Genomic DNA, 13,873 nt, shown 5'->3' on the forward strand with positions numbered 1-13,873 from the left:
AAATTTTTATTTATGTAACAAATCAATTAGAATAATTTGTTTTAAATCAAAAAGAAAATCTGAACCGGGCATGGTGGCGCACACTTGTAATTCCAGCATTTAGGAGGCTGAGACAGGAGGATCATGGTTCGTGGCCAGTCTCAGCTACTTTAGTGAGGCCCTTTGCAACGCAGCGAGACCCTGTTTCAAGATAAAGAATTAAAAAAAGAGGGCTGGGAGTGTAGCTCGGAGGTAGAATGTCCCTGGGTTCCATCACTAGTACTGCAAAGAAGGAGGAGGAGAAGGAGAAGGAGAAGGAGAAGGAGAAGGAGGAGGAGGAGGAGGAGGAGGAGGAGGAGGGGGAGGGGGAAAGGGAAAAGAAGAGAAGGAGGAGGAGGAGGAGGAAGAGGAAGAGGATCTGTATGTACAACCCAGAAAGACAAAAATTAATTACTGCCACTTTCATTGTGAGGAAGGGTGGGGGTAGGCGAGAAGTGCACTCTGATTTAGGACTAAATAGCCATTAATAAGATTATCTTTTCAGAGATGACACTGAAAGGATACCTGGGAAAGTGGACACAGGAAAACAGTTGGCTACCGGTATTCAGAGTTTTAGTAACAACTCTAAGTTGCTACAGAACTATTTTCAGAGGTTAAACCATTTTGCATTCCCACTAGCACTGAATGAGAATTCTTGTTGCGCCACATCCTTGATAATATTTGGTATTATTAGTATTTGGAATTTTTACCATCCTATAGATATACAGTGGCATCTTTTTTAAATTTGCATTTTGTAGATTCTATATAAAAATGTCTAATAATGCTAAACAATCAGACACTACCTAGTATTAATTCCAATAATAAAGCCATATTTAGCCTATCACCAAATCATAAAAAACAAAGTAATAATAAGCAAAATTATATCAGCTAAATTCAAATTCTACTTGTGAATGAAAAGTATAAAAAGGAATAGTTATCAAAATATAAATAAATACTGAGCTGAGCACAGAAGAGTGGCAGGTTCCTATAGTCCTAGCTACTAGAGAGGATCCCTTGAGCCTAAAAGTTTGAGGTCACCCCTGGGCAACAGAGCAAGTCTCCATCTCAAAAAAAAAAAGAAAGACTTAAATGGTAACTAGAATTATATTGATAACAGCCACTCAGTTTCTAAATTTAGTAACAGTCCATCTCTAACTCTGTACTACTCTCAGTTCTTATATTTAGATCAAGTTTCAAGAAACATACTGAGTTATAATTATGCCTGGATACATTAAGGCTATCTGCTAGACCTAGGACACTATTAAATTATCTATAATAAATGAAAGATGAAAGTTTACTTCTAATTTCTTAAATCTCACAAATCAGCTGGGCTTTTCTGATTTAATAGAATTTTTTTCTCTTTGGTAGATAAAGGAGATTTTATGCTGAATCTGAAATTAATGTATACTTTTGAAAAGTCACTTACAGTAAGTAAATGTATTAAAGTATATCTAAGGAGAAAATCATGAACCATAGCAGAAGGAATCCAGTACTCTAAACTGTGAAATCCACTGCAAAAGCACCAAGCACACAACTTAATTGATATGAACACGGCCCAGCCGCAGGCACCATCTAAAACCGCACACCCAAATTGTGAGTACCAGCTCTGGCCAACACCAGCGCGGCAGCCTAAGGAAATCCAGAAAACCAATCCAAGAACTTGAAAGCGGCCACGTAGCTCCAACATCTTAAACAACTGGCACAATACTTCAGAGGCAGGGAAAGATCCAAAAGCTTGTGCGCTCACCAAAGGCAGCACCCACAGTGGTGCAGGGAGCTCTCCAGAGAGCCAGCAGTCCGTCAACCAGATAACCACTTGCGATACTCAGTACTTGGCGTAAGACCACCCAGAGCAGCCGCAGGGCAGGTAGGCAAGTCCTGTTAGGACCTCCAGATACCAGAAAAGGTGCTCAAGGTACCTGCACAGGGTCACAGGGTGTTGCTCCAAGAATTATTACATTGGAATCCCTCCGCCAGTGCAGGTGGAGAAACGCAGATGCAGAGCAGAGGGCCTGAGACCAGGGTGGAGAGCACAGAGGCCCTAGGGCGCACAGAGCACAGGGTGGAAAAACAGAGAACATTCAACTTACATGGAACTTATTATCAGTGACACCCGATATGCCTTGACACCTAAACACAAAGCTGTCAGAGGCAAGAGAGGGTTGCAAACACTCAGAGTGCTTTCAAAAACTGACAATAGGTTACAGAGCAAATAAAAAACATTGGAATATATTCCAGAATCTACCACAGTAAACAGACATACAGATGTTACATGGGCCCGGCCCTCTAAACGTAAATTAGTAGGACCATTTGTTTTTTGTTTTTTTTTTCTCTCACACTGTTTCTAGTTCTTTTATTTTTGTTCTTTATTTTTTCTTTCTTTTTTTCTTTCTTATTTTTTTTCTTTTGGTGGCTTTTTTATTGTCTTTGATTTATAATTGTTAGTTTTTGTAACTTGTTTTCTTACTTATTTTGTGTTTGTTTCCTCCTTCCCCCCCATGCCTTTTACAAATTTCCTCATTCTAACCTGTCTACTCTCTTCTCTCAAAACTTTTCCCTTACTGCATCTCCTTGTTTTATATTCTAGGTATTTCATATCTCCATACTTAATCTACTAACTACAAGAGTCCTACTATCTAACCTGCTTTCATTTCTCAACCAGATACTACCTTATTGTACTTAAATTCTTACTCAACCTAATCATATCCTCTACTTTACCCGACTCCTATACCCATCACACCAGCTCCTCTTCCATTTCCCAACCCTCATCATTGAAAAAAGCACTGCTTTCCTACTGACATCTCTAAATTCCTACTTCTAAGATTGGACCAGACATAATACCCACAATAGATAAGAGGCCAATAAATCAGAAAAACAAGGCTAAGAACCCTGAAAATATGAGAACTAAGAACAGGAAATGACGAAAATCACAAATACTAACCTACAAGAAATGCAAGGAGAATTCCAAATCCTGATCTTCAATATGATGAAAGGCCTCACAGCAAGTGTAAAAGGAAATGAAAGAGGAAATGGAGACACTAAAAAAGAATCAGAAAGAGGTCTGGAATAAAGTGAGTCAATAAATGAAATAAAGATAGCAATAGAAAAATATTCTGGAAGATTAGATGAAATGGAAAATAGAATATCATTGATAGAAGACAGCTCATTCAAAACTGAAAGCACTGTCAACAACATACAGAAGTCATTACAGAAACAAAACCTAAACATCCAACAACTATGGGACAATATGTAATGTCCTAAATTATAGATTAAAGAAGGGTATTGAAGAAGGGATAGAGGTACAAAGCAAGGGTATTCGCAATCTCTTCAAAGAAATAACTTCAGACAAATTTCCAAACAGGGAAAGAGACTTGAACATAAACATTCAGGAGACATACAGAACATTGTTAAGACAAGATCAAAGAAGTACCTCCCCACACCAGGTAAAAATCAAAATGACCAACATAGAGGCCAAGGAAAGAATCTTAAAAAGCAGTGAGAACAAAAGAACAGGTGACATATAGGAGCAAAACAATGAAAATCACCCCAGACTATACAACCCAAGTCATGAATGCCAGGAGAGACTGTAATGATATGATCCAGACCCCAGAAGAAAACAACTTCCAACCAAAACTACATATCCAGCAAAATTATTATTCAAAATTGATGGAGAAACAAAAGTGTTTCGAGATAAGCAGAATCTCGAAAAAATTCATCAGTACAAATCCACACTAGAGAAAATACTTAAAGAAATAAACCATAAAGAAGAAAAAAGAAGCAGATTTCAGAATCAGAGAAGAGATGAAGTTGATCAGCGTGACATCTAAGTAAAGAAGAAATAACATTATACCAAACAGAAGATAAAACACAAAAGGACAGGAAACAAAAATCATATTTCAATAAAAACTGTCAAGGATTTAACTCACCAATCAAAACACAGAGACTGGCAATGTGGATTAAAAAACATAATCCAAATATATGCTGCTTGAAAGAAACTCACCTAACAGCCAAAGACATTCATAGACTGAAAGTGAGAGGATGGAAAAAGATATATATGCTAATGGAGACCAAAACCAAACAGGGGTAGCAACACTGATATCCAACTAAAACAGACTTTAAGCTAAAACACATCAGAAGAGACAAAGCAGGGCACTATGTTTTATTAAAAGGAACAATCCATCAAGAAGATACAATGATAGTAAATGTTAATGCCCCAAATGTAGGTGCACCCACACTTGTAAAACAACCCCTCCTGGACATCAGATCTTGATCTTCAAGGCAAAAGATGAGTAAAGACTTTTCAGAACAAAAGAAAACATAGCAAGCCTAAATCAACCAATAGTAAACAAAGAAATAGAAACAACAATAAAAATTCTGCCATCAAAGAAAAGTCCAGGACTTGCCTGTTTTCCAGCTGAATTCTATAAATCTTTTAGTGAAGAACTAATCCCAATACTTCATAGCTTGTCCCAGGAAATTGAAAGAAATAGAATTCTCCCAAATTCCTTCTATGAGGCCAGTATCACATTAATCTCAAAACCAAATAAAGATATCTCAAGGAAATTATAGACCAATATCCTTGATGAACATAGATGCAAAGATTTTAAACAAAATGCTAGCTATATGCATTGAAAACCATATCGAGAATTGTACACTATGAACAAGTTGGTTTCATTCCAGAAAAGCAAGGATGGTTGAACATACACAGACACTCACCACACGCTACTCACCACATAAATAGAACTGAGAACAAAAACCACATGATCATACAAATAGATGCTGAAAATGCATTTGACAAAATCCAACACCCAATTCATGTTAAAAACACTGCAGAAATTTGGAATAGAAGGAATATATTTCAACATCATTAAGGCAATATACAATAAACCCAAAGCCAACATCATATTGAATGGGAAAAAACAACAAGAATTTCCCTAAAATCAGGAACAGAACAAGGATGCCCACTATCACCACTCCTTTTCAATATAGCCCTCGAGACTCTTGCCACAGAAATAAGAGAAGGAAATCAAAGGAATTCAAATAGGAAGAGATAAATTAAAACTATCCAGATTTGCAGATGACATGATCCTTTATCTAGAAGACCCAAAGAACTCAACCAAAAGACTACTGAAGCTGATTAACCAATTCAGCAAAGTTGCAGGATACAAAATCAATCTAAAGAAATCAGCTCCTTTTCTATATGCCAACAATGAATCCACAAGAAAAGAACAATTCCATTCACTATAACCTCAAAAGTAATAAAATATCTAGGAATAAACCTAATCAAAGACAGGAAAGACCTCTACAATGAAAACTATAAAACATTAAGGAAAGAAACTCTAAAGACCTTGGGTATTAAAAGAAGTCCCTAGCTCATGAATAGGCAGAATAAATATCATCAAAATGGCCATTCTGCCAAAAGTGATCTACAGATTCAAGGCAACTCGTATCAAAATACCAATGACATTCTTCATGGACCTAGAAAAATCAGTCATGAATTTTATATGGAGAAAGAAAAGACCCAGAATAGCCAAAGCAAATCTTAGCAACTAGAACCATGCAGGAAGCATTACAATCCTTGACTTCAAATTATACTACAAAGCAAAATAGCAAAAACAGCCTGGTATTGGCACAACAACAGGCATACTGACCAGTGGAACAGAATAGAAGATACAGAAACAAACCCACACATCTATAGTCAATTGATCTTTGACAAAAGGGCCAAACTCATATGCTGGAGAAAAGACAGCCTTTTCAACAAATGGTGTTGGGAGAACTGGCTATCCATTTATAGAAAGATGGAACTAAATCCTTACCTCTCATCGTGCACAGGAATCAACTCAAGATGGATCAAAGATCAAAGAAATTAGACCAGAGACTGTGAAGTTATTAGAGGAGGGCATAGGCTCAACACTCCAACATATAGAACATATAGGCAAAGGCAGTAACTTTCTCAACAAGACCTCCAAAGCACAGGAAATTAAAACAAGAATTAACAAGTGGGATGGCATCAAACTAAAGTTTCTGCTCATCAAAGGAAACCATCAAGAACCTAAAGAGAAAGCCTAAAGCATGGGAGATCTTTGCCAGCCACCACTATGATAGAAGGCTAATATCCAGAATATACAAAGGGCTCAAAAGACTCTACACTAGCAAAACAAATAACCCAATCAAGAACGCTTCACAAAAGAAGAGATACAAATAGCCAATACATACAAGACAAGATGTTCAACATCATTAACCATTAGGGAGATGCAAATCAAAACTGCAATGAGATTCCATCTAACCCCAATCAGAGTAGCAAGCATAAAGAAATCAAATAACAACAAATGCTTGCAAGGATGTGGGGAAAGAGGAACTCTTTTACACTGTTGGTGAGAGTGCAAACTAGTTCAGCCGCTATGGAGATCAGTGTGGAGATTCCTTAGAAAACTGGGAATAGATCCACCATATGATCCAGCTCTACTACTCCTAGGTATTTTTCCAAAGATATTGAAATCAAAGAACTACAGTAACATCTACATACCCATTTTCATAACAGCACAATTCGTAATAGCCAAAATATGGAACCAACCTAAGTCTCCATCAACAGACGAATGCATTGCACAATTATGGCAAATACATACAATGGAATTCTACTCAGCTATAAAGAACAAAATCATGTCATTCGCAAGAAGATGGAAAGACCTGGAGATTATTATGCTAAGTGAAATGAGCCAAGCAAAGAAAGAGAAGGGACATATGTTCTCTAACATGCCCAAACTAGGAAGTATTAGGAATACCAGAGGGACTCCAGATAATGGAGGGGAAACCTCAGCAAACCTAGAATGGAAAAGTAGGAGAGGAAGAAGGCTGAGGTTGATTAATGTAGGAGCTACATTCAAATATGTGTAAAAGTATGAATGTAGCATAGTCAAACTGAACACTCATTGTTGGGAGGGGATAAGGGGAAGTAGGGGGGAACCAAGCACAGTCTGAATGTATGCCATTTTCAATATGATCCACATAAAAATAAAAAAAAGAAACAGGGTCTATGTTGCAGATGGCCTCACTAAATAGCTGAGGCTGACCGTGAAACTGCGATCCTCCTGTCTCAGCCTCCCAAGTGCTGGAATTACAGGATTGCGCCACCATGCTTGGCAGGAATTAAATTTAAATGAAGAAAATTAAATCACTGTCTAAAGCATTGGAAAGTATGTATATATATATATATATATGCATAACCCATAATAGAATTTACATGAAAAAAAGAATACCATATGTTCATAAAAGATTACTAGTCAAAAATTTACAATAACTCCAACTAAAAATTTCTCTAATATTTTTGTCCTAACTATAACTAATTTCAAGATCAGATGTTACCTGAGAGATTTCTTGTTGGTATACTGTAAAATGTTCCTTGTTGATCTGTGGGAGGTAGAATGAAGGTATGACTTCGGTGTCCACAAAGTCCAATCCCCATGTTTTTGTGAAGAAATCAGATTCTCTTTTTGCTAATCTAGGATCATTTAATGCTGCTGGGAGATTTACTTTGGAATGATATACAGTCCATCTATTTTGATCTGTAACTAGAGATGGGGCAACACATAAACTATTTGAATCACCTGCAAAAAGCAAACAAGAGAACTCTGTAAAATTGGTTTTAAAGTTCATCCTAGAATAATAAAAATGCTTAGATTCTACTTTACACAAATCAACCAAACTCTTCCACGGTAAAATACTGGTAAGCATCCATCAATTTAATTAAATAATCTTTATCTTCCAGCATCGATTGTCAAAGGGATAAAAAATATGTATAAGATAAAAAAATTTCAAGTTGTGTGTAGTGGTACACACCTATGATCCCAGTACTTGGGAAGTCAAAACATGAGAATTGCAGGTTCAAAGTCAGCCTCAGCAATTTAGCAAGGTCATTAGCAACTTAGTGAGACTATTTCAAAATAAAAAGTAAAAAATAGGGCTGGGTGTTGGGGGAAGTTCAAAAGGGAATACCCCCGGGTTTAATTTCTTATCCTGTGTGCGTGTGCGTGCACCCGTGCACATACATAGATAACAGATATGTAAAATTTGAGAGTTATAGTTGTCAGGTGGTTAGTAAAACTTTTTTTTTTCATTAATTCCTTTCTTAAATGTATAATCCTTCCCCCCCTCCCTTGGTACTAAAAATTGAATCCAGGAGCCTAAGATATACCCCCAGTCCTTTTCTTTCTTTTTTCCAGTATAAAATTTATTTTTTATTTTGAAAAAGAATCTCACTATGTTGCTGAGGCTATCTTGAATCTATGATCCTCCCATCTAGCCTCCCAAGTACTAGAATTACAGGCAGTTTTCACCATATCTGACTTTCAATCACTTTTTCCAAAAACTGAAATACCCCTTGTTTTTAAAATCATTTTTTTCTAAAATTGAAATACCCCCGTTTTATTAAAGGTAGACCCTTTTATGTTGTATTATGACAGGTACTTCTGGTTCAAACATCTTTTTTATATATGTATAGTTATATAATCGTTAGGTGATATAATGTTTCTGTAGTTATTTATAGCATTTTTGTTCTATAAAATCTTCTAACTGGCAACAACTATACCATCACTTCTAGGGAAATTAAGAGCTAAGTTCTGTGAGCCTCAAGTTATAATATTTTCATCAATCAATCAATATATAAACTATTTTTTTTGCAGGTCTGGGGATGGAACCCAGGGGCATTTGACCTCTGAACTACACCCCCTGCCCTATTTTTTATACTTTATTTTGAAATAGGGTCTCACTAAGTTGCAGAGGGCTTCACTAAGTAGCTGATGCTGTCCACAAACTGCGATCCTCTGGTCTCAGCCTCCCAAATGCTGGGACACGCCAGGCTTACATAAACTTATTTTGTGTATGTTTCTGTTTAAAGACACTTACTAACTAACTAACTGTGTGTGTGTGTGTGTGTGTGTGTGTGTGTGTGTGTGTGTGTGTATACATACATATATATATATATTCACTGGTTCATTAACATTGACCATATCCTGTACCTGAATGAAGCTTACTGTTCTGTTTCTTGGGGTACTGGAGATTGAACCTGGGAGTATTCTACCACCAAACTATACTCTCAGCCTGTTTTTTATTTTTATTTTGAAGCAGGGTCTCACTAGGTTGATAAGAGTCTCACCACCTCACCCAGCTCAAATGAAACTTATTCTACACATGAATTTTCTCAATAAGGTACAACAAAGGCTTCTTGTGTTTAAGGAACAATAGACAGTACTTCAGCACGACGTTTAGGGGCATTCATTTATTTGGTACTGAGGAGGACTGAACCCAGAAACAATCTACCTGAACTATACCCCCAGCCCTATTTATTTATTTATTTATTTATTTACCTCTGAACTACTTCCCCAGCCTCATTTTATTTTTTATTTTGAAATAGGTCTAAGTCGAGGAAGGCCTCACTAAATTGCTGAGGCTGACTTTAAATCTATGATTCTCTTCATTTCAGCATCCCAAGTCGAGGCATGTACCCTCTTGGGGGCCACTTTAAATGGCAAAATTACCAAGAAAAAACACAAAAATACAAAACATTTGGCTCAAAATAAGACCTCAAAAGAACACTTGTTTAACTGTATAAAAGCTACAACAAGCTGGGCGTGGTGGCGCACACTTGTAATCCCCGCGCTTGGGAGGCAGAGACAGGAGGATCGTGCAGGTTCGAAGCCAGCCGTGCGCGCTGGCTTAGGAGACCCTGTTTCCAAATAAAAATGTAAAAATAGGTCTGGGAGTATAGCCCAGAGGTAGAAGGGCTTCCAGGAACCCCAGTACCACCAAAAAAAAAAAAAAAAAAAAAAAGAATTTACTATTTTTCTTTTTTTCTGTGGCACTGATTAAATCCAGGGCCCCATACATACTAAGCAAGTTCTACCACTAAGCTACATTTCCAGACCTTTTCATTTTATTTTGAGACAGGGTCTCACTAAATTGCCCAGGTTGGCCTCAAACTTTTTATATTCCTGCCTCAGCCTCCCAAGTACCTAGGCTTATTTATAGGTGTGTGGTACCATGTCCAGCTTCAAATTCTTCAGCCCTCCACATATCTCGAAATGACTACAAAAGTAGCACAAGTATTGATTTTAGGGTTAGAGAATAGAAGAATGTACACATTGTAATATTTTAACTAAACAGCTTTTTATATATACTTTCGTTTTCAACACATTTTCAGCTTTTAGAAGTAATTTCTTTTATGAAAATAACTATATTCCAATTTCCCAATCAAATTATTACAAGTTTTATCTCTTTTATATCATAGAATTTACTATTTTTAGGTGAATTTATGAACCATGACTACTAACTGAAATATAATACAAATCATCTGTAAAAATTCTCAAAAAGAAAAAAATAAGAAACATTACCTGTGGGTTCCTTGGGACATACATCTGGCAGTGACTGCACAGGTCGAATGTGTTTTGTTGGATCTACCTCCTTTTTAAAGAAAACATCACTGCTGCTTCCTTGAGGCACTGGTGAAGAACTGTGGCTTGAAGCCATTGCATAAAATCACCACTCAACTAAAAATAAGCAAGAAACAAATAATTAAAACATTACATATACTCCAGAGCCCCTCTGTTGGTATAAATATATGTAATAAATTTTCTTTCAAAACCAGAAAAATGTTCAAAATTCCTCAAAGTTTAAGTAAGGAATTTGCTATTAAACCTGAAAGTTCTGCTAGTGTGGAAAAAAAAAATTATCCCCCAAATAAAACATCCTTACTTAGTCTTTTATCTAAAGTACAAATAGAGCCGGGCGTGGTGGCACACGCTTGTAATCCCTGCGCTTGGGAGGCTGAGACAGGAGGATCGCACGGATTCAAAGCCAGCCTCAGCTACTTAGTGAGGCTCTCAGCAACTTAGTGAGACCCTGTTTCCAAATAAAATATTTTAAAAAAAAGGTCTGGGAGTATAGCCCAGAGGTAGAAAGCCTCTGGGTTCCACCCCCAGTACCACCAAAAAAAATAAAGTACAAATAGATGCCAATCCTGTGCCCATTAAAGATGAAAACTCTCCAACAAGTACACAGTAGTGATACATTACCACAAAATGGTTAAATGCATAAGTTTTGTTTGTTTGGTTTTTTGTGGTACTGAAGTTCCTGGAAACCCTTCTACCTCCGGGCTACACTCCCAGACCTATTTTTATATTTTTATTTGGAAACAGCATCTCTTAAGCCAGCGAGGCTGGCTTCAAACCTCTGCGATCCTCCTGTCTCCACTTCCCAAGCACGGGGACTACAAGCATGCGCCACCATGGGCGACAAATGCATATGTTTTTGAAGTCGGCCTGCCTGGGTTCATATTCCACCTTCACACCCAGAAGTATAAGCATGAAGAAATTCTGTTGACTTTAGTGTGCCTTTCCTCATCTGTGAAATAGAGATTTTAAAAAAAGATCCCATTTCATAAACAACTTTTAAGAATTACGGGAATGGATCTATGTAAAGTATTTAAAATAATGCCTCAAAGTTGGTTTCACAGTTGTTAGCTATTAACATTATAATTATTTTTACTATGTGACTTCCACATAATGACTATGAGATAATTAGTAATTAAATTATAAAAGAAAAAGTGCCAGGTGTGGTGGCTCACACTTGTAATCCCCGCGCTTGTAATCCCCGCGCTTGGGAGGTGGAGACAGGAGGATCATGCAGGTTCGAAGTTAGCCGCGCTGGCTTAAGAGACCCTATATAAAATAGGTCTGGGAGTGTAACCCGGAGGTAGTAAGGGCTTCCAGGAACCCCATTACCACCAGAAAAAAAAAATTATAAAAGAAAAATGACATTCTTCATGATGTTTATGATTATATTAAGCAATAAAAATATATAAGTAAACAAAGGCTAACCTATGTTTATATTTTTTAGTAAGTACTAAGAGAATTTGTAGGGCAAAACTACATAATGCAGGCTATAGTGTCAGAAGTTTAATAAATAAAGCAATACTGAAACTGAATACTGAAGAAAACAGATTACTTTCTTAATGTAATGCTTAGAGATCACTTAATCTAGGTTAATATTAGAGATGATAGGATAGTGAGGCCCAGAAAATGTTGTGCTTAACAAGCTTTAAAAAAAAAAAAAGCTAGGAAATCCAGTGAATAGAAGGGGAAAAGATCCAAGGCTAGGAACCTCTATAAATAGTTCATCTACTCTTCCTCTAGATTTCTAAAAAGCTAAAAATTACACTTCTCAGATTTCCTTGCATATCAACTATCACCTAAGAAAATTAATAATTCTAACAAAATATCTAACATCTAATCTATATTCAAAATTTCCCAGTTGTCTTAAGAATGTATTACAGTTACTATATACTATACATAATATACATATATTTGCATATACACAATATATTAATATATACATGTTATATAATATATAATGTGCATTTATGTAAGGTGTTACATACATATATTACTATATACATATCATATCTACTTTCTTTTGTGTGTGTATGTGTGGTACTGGGGTTCCTGGAAATCCTTCTACCTCCGGGTTACACTCCCAGACCTATATTTATACTTTTTTATTTGGAAACAGGGTCTCTTAAGCCCTCCCAAGCGCGGGGATTAAAAGCGTGTGTGGGGGGGGGGGAGGATTAAAAGCGTGCGCCACCACCCTGGCTTCATATCTACTTTCAATGCAAAGGTGTAACAACCAATTGCAACATTCACTGACTATTAGACACAAGCTGCTATGAATGGATTATGGTTCACAGAATTCACAATGGATCTGTGACCCAAAGTTATAGACCTATTTGTTCTAGACCTATCTTTCAGTTTACAGGAATTAGGAATACGAGAATAAGGTTTAACCCACAAAATGGAAAAACAATCAGAAAAATTAGGTGTTCAACAATAAAACTGTCCTAGTAGTCATTTTAACAAGGCAGGAAATTATTATAGACTAAAATAAAGAGGCAACATTTAACAGCAATTTGCTAGCCTTGACTGAATGGTTCAGAAAGAAAAACTGTCTTTTATATGTTCTTGGGACAACTGGGAAATTTTGAATATAGATTGTTAGATGTTTTATGTTAGAGTTATTGTTATTTAGAATTATTGTCTTCAGTGTATTAGTGGTAATAGACTATGGGAAATGCCCTGTGCTAAGCAAAAGAATATTTAGAAATGAAGCATGAGATCATCTGCAATTTATTTTTGAACAGTCAGCAAAAGGTACACATAAAGCAAATATGGCAAAATGTTAAAAATAGTCTAACTGAAATGTATATGAATATTACATGTCCTATTCCTTTATTTTTCTGTTTAAATGTTGCATAATAAAATTTTGGTAGAAAAAACTGAACATTTGTCAAATATTAAATAGTACAAAACTTAAGTAGCCAAGAAAAGAAAAAAGTCTGTTACTTAATCTACCTCAAGATGGCAATACTGTATAATTTCAAATACAGAAAACCTATCAAAAGATTTCAATCAAAATTTTATGTTGCAGAGGAATAATACAATATATAGATACTGGAATTACTTAAAAGTTTAAATGAAAAGAAAGCTGAGAGTTATCACATTACCCAGACAGTATGCAAAAACTTCTCTTATTTCTATACTACAATAGTTCCTGCTTACAGAGAACAGTGATATTATAAAAATCATTTACAATCAACTAAGAATTATTTATGAAATTATCTATTATAGTAAGGTAATAGCAAAGGTCTTTTTTTTTTTTTTTTTTTTAGTACTAAGAATGGAACCCAGGGGCATTCTACCTCCAAACTACACCCCTACTAGCCCTATATTTCATTCTTTTATTTTGAAACAGGGACCACTAAGCTGGGAAAGGCCTCACTAACCTGTGATTATCCTGTCTTTGCCTC

At 36.2% G+C, this 13,873-nt stretch overlaps 1 protein-coding gene across 2 annotated transcripts in view; it reads right to left on the reverse strand.

Moving 5' to 3' along the window:
* Positions 1-10,539, reverse strand: part of VPS54 (VPS54 subunit of GARP complex) — a gene marked incomplete at both ends in the record, with an annotated part of 96,428 nt that extends 85,889 nt beyond the window's left edge. Inside the window, 2 exons of one of the 2 annotated variants that reach the window (XM_080711000.1) lie at positions 7,381-7,586; positions 10,404-10,539. In XM_080711000.1, the coding sequence (XP_080567126.1) occupies positions 7,381-7,586; positions 10,404-10,539 (342 nt within the window). Of the gene's footprint in view, positions 1-7,380; positions 7,623-10,403 lie in introns of both variants that reach the window. The other variant, XM_080710999.1, reaches the window with a different exon arrangement.
* Positions 10,540-13,873: the final 3,334 nt, after the last annotated feature.

Source organism: Muscardinus avellanarius (genome assembly GCF_963383645.1).
Source record: "Muscardinus avellanarius genome assembly, chromosome: 15".
Classification (NCBI taxonomy): Eukaryota; Metazoa; Chordata; class Mammalia; order Rodentia; family Gliridae; genus Muscardinus; species Muscardinus avellanarius.